General features: G+C 45.7%; 1 protein-coding gene across 1 annotated transcript; it reads right to left on the bottom strand.

Moving 5' to 3' along the window:
- Positions 1-1,665: 1,665 nt before the first annotated feature.
- On the bottom strand, positions 1,666-3,767 carry LOC308626154 (calcium homeostasis modulator protein 6-like). The gene is made up of 2 exons (XM_081250972.1): positions 3,139-3,767; positions 1,666-2,191 (listed from the first exon to the last, which is right to left on the bottom strand). Exons 1-2 carry the CDS (start codon positions 3,664-3,666, stop codon positions 1,769-1,771), a joined length of 951 nt encoding a protein of 316 aa, XP_081107098.1. The 5' UTR covers positions 3,667-3,767; the 3' UTR covers positions 1,666-1,768.
- Positions 3,768-4,347: the final 580 nt, after the last annotated feature.

Raw genomic sequence — 4,347 nt, 5'->3', positions numbered from 1 at the left:
ATTTTAAAATAAAGGAAGCAAAAATGAAAGTAGTCATGATATGATTTTCAAAATTATTCATTAGGGAATAGAAAAGAACTGATCATGCAGTTTCTCTGCCAACTTTCTTGTAATATATGACTCTCAATAACAGGATATTCAGCTCTACTGACCAGTACTTTTTAATGGTCCCTATGCAACAAAGGGCAAATAGAAGCAGGAGCAAGGATCTGCCGAAAGAGGAAGAAGGGCTAAATATGATCTGTGCTTAGTTGTTTTACAAAGTTTTCATAAGTCATTTTTTTAAACACACAGAACAGCCATAAATTTGGGAGATGGACAGGAATGACAATCTAAGATCCCCTGAAAAGTCCTGGCATTATCAAGCAACAGAATTTTATCTATAGATATTTTTGTTCTCAAAAAAATCCTTGGGGCCTCCCTGGTGGCGCAGTGGTTGAGAGTCCGCCTGCCGATGCAGGGGATACGGGTTCGTGCCCCGGTCTGGGAGGATCCCATATGCCGCGGAGCGGCTGGGCCCATGAGCCATGGCCGCTGGGCCTGCGCATCCGGAGCCTGTGCTCCGCAACGGTAGAGGCCACAAGAGTGAGAGGCCCGCATACCGCAAAAAGAAAAAAAAAAAAAAAAAAAAAATCCTTGCATCCTTTCCATCAACAAATGCTGTCAAAGTCTACCTTGAATCTATCTTCTTTTTCTGTCTTCCTCACCACCAACCAGGTTCAAGTTCACTCCCACCTATTTCCCCTGCAGTAGCCTCCTGATTAATCTCTCCGTTTCCACCCTGGCTCTCCCTCTTCCCCCTGCCATTCCTTTTCCCACAAGAAAAGCACATCAATCTTCCTGAGATGTTCATAGGATGAAAACCAAAATCCTTTGCACGACTTCCAGGGGCTGCATGAGCTGTCCCTTGCACATTTTCTCCAGTCGCCTTTAAGGCTTCTGACTGTACTAAGATCTTCCTCACCTCAGTCTTTGTACATACTGTTCTGCAAACTGAAATGCTCTTCTCTGACTCTACAGATTTCAGTTTCTCACAGACCTCTCCAGTCCCCTCCTCCTGAATCTAAATCAGCTCACAATTTGTATTTCTATATTTATTTGTATGGTGTAGGCTTTAGCTGACTTCCCCACTCCGTTGAAGCTGTGTAATGACCATATGAGGGTTCATAATACTATCCTTTCTACCTTTGTGTATATTTGAAATTTACCACAATAAACAGCTTTAAAAATTTCCTTCTGATCCTACAAACTAAATACAGGTTATGCCTGCAATTATCATAGTTTTTCAAATTTTGTTTTTAAAAAAATTTACTTCCCTTTTCATGATGATTTTTTTGTGTGTTTTGTTTTAGTAGCCATAAAATGCCAGTATTTTAAAGTTCCAAACAATGTGCTGTCTGCATGAAAGTGAATTTGAAATTAACATCAGATATCCTAAAAGAAAGGTCTGAAGTTCAATTGTTCTTTTGCTGCTTTTGCTACTAAATTCTTTTATTTGAAAGCAGCATTATTTTTCAGTGAAAAAGACCCTAGGCTAGGGATATAAAAATTCTGATTTAGTTCCAGGTTGTCACTTTGGGTGAACCGTTTACCTTTGCTTCCTTTTTTTCTTATAATATAATAAAGAGATAAAGTTCTAAATTTTTATTTGATTTAATATGCTATGTTTCCATAATTTGGAAGACCAAAAAAAAGTCATAAACAATACCAATCTTTATTTTTTTAAATGAGTCAATAACTCAAAAGAACTTTTTTCCTATTCATAAGGTCATAAGTCTGGAGTGCTGTTCATATCAGATGAATCTACAAAGCCAAGAACAGGAACCACTGCATCTTCTTCAGAAGATCTGATACTTCGATTCTTCTCTTTTCTGTTCACATATTTGTGCAAAATGCTGTAGTACTGTTCCTTTGGATTGAAAGTATATAGTGATGAAATTTGCTGCCAGTCTTTTATGCTTGGAGTGTTGTATTCCTTTGGATGTGAACACTCAAAGAAACACTTGATATTTTCTTTTGCCAGTTCGGTTGCATGTTCTGTGGCTTGACTTTTAAGGATCCGCTGCTCCTGTTCCAAATAGATTTTCCAAAATTTCAGCTGCAGGAAGCTAACTGGAGATAGGCATCGGGTGATGGATGTAAAAATCAGGAGGACGATGATAACAACTGCTATCAGGACCCAGCCCAACACCTTAGGAAAACACAACAAAATAGCAATTTAGTCACATTTTTTTTTTTTAGAAATTTTAAAATCCTCAATAAAGTTTGAACTACTTAGAGTTATGATGATGAACAAGCAACAGCTTTAGGTCTTAATCCCTTGCGAGAAAGAAGTGGGAGTAACCTCTCGAACCCCTCAGTACAAGTGCTCACTTGACAAGACAGTCCTTTTACAAGGCATGTCAAGGGCCCAAGGAGGAGTTTATATGTCGAATCCCTGGAACTCAAAACATGGAATTTCAGAAAATCCAATGAAACAAACATTCATTTCCAAGAACCTCTTAGCTTTACAAGCCCAGAAGTAGTGTGGGGTGAAGGCTTTAGAGCCAGGCAGACTCATTTTACTGTAACAATTCTGACTGGACAAGCAACTTGACCTGGACTCAGTGTATTCACTGTAAAGACAGAAGAGAATAATAAAGGAAGTAAAGGGCCCAGCACGGTGACTGGTACAGAGTGGATGCCTGACACTATACGAGTGCCCAAGTGCCTTTCTCCCTTTAATTAGTTATCTTCAATATTTTGTAATAACCTATAAGGGAAGAGACTCTGAAGAAGAATACACACACACATATAACTGAATCTCTGTGCTGTACACCTGAAACTAACACGATATTGTAAATCAACTGTACTTCAATTTAAAAAAGAAAAAGCACCGAGATAGAAAGGAAGGAAGGGGGTTAGGGGAAAGGAAGAAGAAAGAAAGAAAGAAAGGAGGGAGGGAAGAAAGAAAGAGGGAGGGAGGGAGGGAGGGAGGAAGGAATGCCTATCGGCTCACGAGAAGCCAACAACCATTCTAGTTAGTCTTCGGATGTCCTATGTCTGGAGAAAGGGCACGCATTTCTACCACCCCCGTCCATTCCCGTAGAAGCCCGTCCCTCTCCAATCCCCACAGCGCGTCCAGCGCGAGCGCCCGACCTGCGACTGGGCCTTGAGCTCCTTCTGCAGGTCCTGCACGTCGGGCGCCTGGACCTGACGGCAGGGCACCAGCGGCAGCTGGGCCGCGCAGCCGGGGCTGCGGCCGAAGCACAGGCGCCGCGCCACGAAGGCGCTCCCGCTGGCGGCGCACTCGTAGAAGGAGCCCCCGAGCAGCGCCACGGCCACCCAGGTGAGCGGCGCGACCGCAGCGGCAGCGCTGAGCTGCGCGCACACCAGGGCCCCGCGCAGCGCTGCGCCGCAGCCAGTGCGCGCGCCGGGCGCGCAGCAGCCGGTCAGCAGGCGCCAGGTGCGCGCGCTCAGCACGTAGCCCAGGAGGAAGAGCGCCAGCGCCGGCACCAGCAGGAAGACCAGGCCGTAGGGCAGGTTCCAGGCGGCGCTGCACGGGCACTGGAACACCGCGGTGGAGAAGATGCGCTCCCCGCCCGCCGTCAGCAGGCTCACCAGGCCGTAACCCAGCGCATTGCGGTGCTTGAGGTGCAGGTCCAGCACCGCCTGAAACTTCTCCATGGGTCCCCTACCCCAGGGCGCCGTGGACGGGCCCGTGTGCTCCTGCCTCTTCGCTGCCCAGCTCCTCGAATGATTTGGGGAGGGTCTGGGGTCTGGGATTTTCCCTGCTCTGCTAAGCCGCGCCTTGCAAAAAAGAAAGAGGTCTTCTCTGGGTTTCCTGAGCATTCGCTTTCTTATTTCAACCAGACTAGGTGTGGCAGACTCAAAACACACACACCATTGACCTCCCGACTACCCACGCCTTTCCAGAAGCGGAGGTACTCGTGACCCTTATCCCTCAATTCCGGAGCTCTGAGGGAAGATAGGCCCTGTTCCATTGTGAGTTTTGTTTCCTCCTAACTGACGAGGGGACTTTCCTTCCCCTTAATGACCCTATGCAGTCACCAAATGAATACTTTTTACTTGGGTAAACTGGGAAAAACACCAGCTTTTCCTCGATGGCAGCCACCCTGGCTCCAAAACCCACTCCCAGTCAGACCAAACAATTGCAAGAAACAAAACAAAACAAAGAAACCAAACAAAACTGATTATTTAGAAGAAACATTATTCAAGGGCAAATTTCCAGTTTCTCTTTCATAAACTAAATCACAGCAAAGCCCCGCTCAAATTCCAGTAGGTCCATGATGTCTGTCTCCTTTCTGTCCCCCTCTGGGCAGAACTACCACTGTCCTCTCCTCTGCC

The sequence above is a fragment of the Mesoplodon bidens genome (assembly GCF_964165515.1).
Source record: "Mesoplodon bidens genome assembly, chromosome: 12".
Classification (NCBI taxonomy): domain Eukaryota; kingdom Metazoa; phylum Chordata; class Mammalia; order Artiodactyla; family Ziphiidae; genus Mesoplodon; species Mesoplodon bidens.
Note: the sequence above shows the minus strand (reverse complement) of the source record. Positions and strands in the feature narration are given on the sequence as shown.

What these genes read in the sequence shown, in the direction of transcription:
- LOC308626154 (XM_081250972.1), bottom strand. Translation starts at nt 3,666, where the DNA reads ATGGAGAAGTTTCAGGCGGTGCTGGACCTGCACCTCAAGCACCGCAAT. An exon ending in AGCTCAAGGCCCAGTCGCAG is followed by an intron (nt 2,192 to 3,138) that starts GTCGGGCGCTCG and finishes TGTTTTCCTAAG; the next exon opens with GTGTTGGGCTGGGTCCTGAT.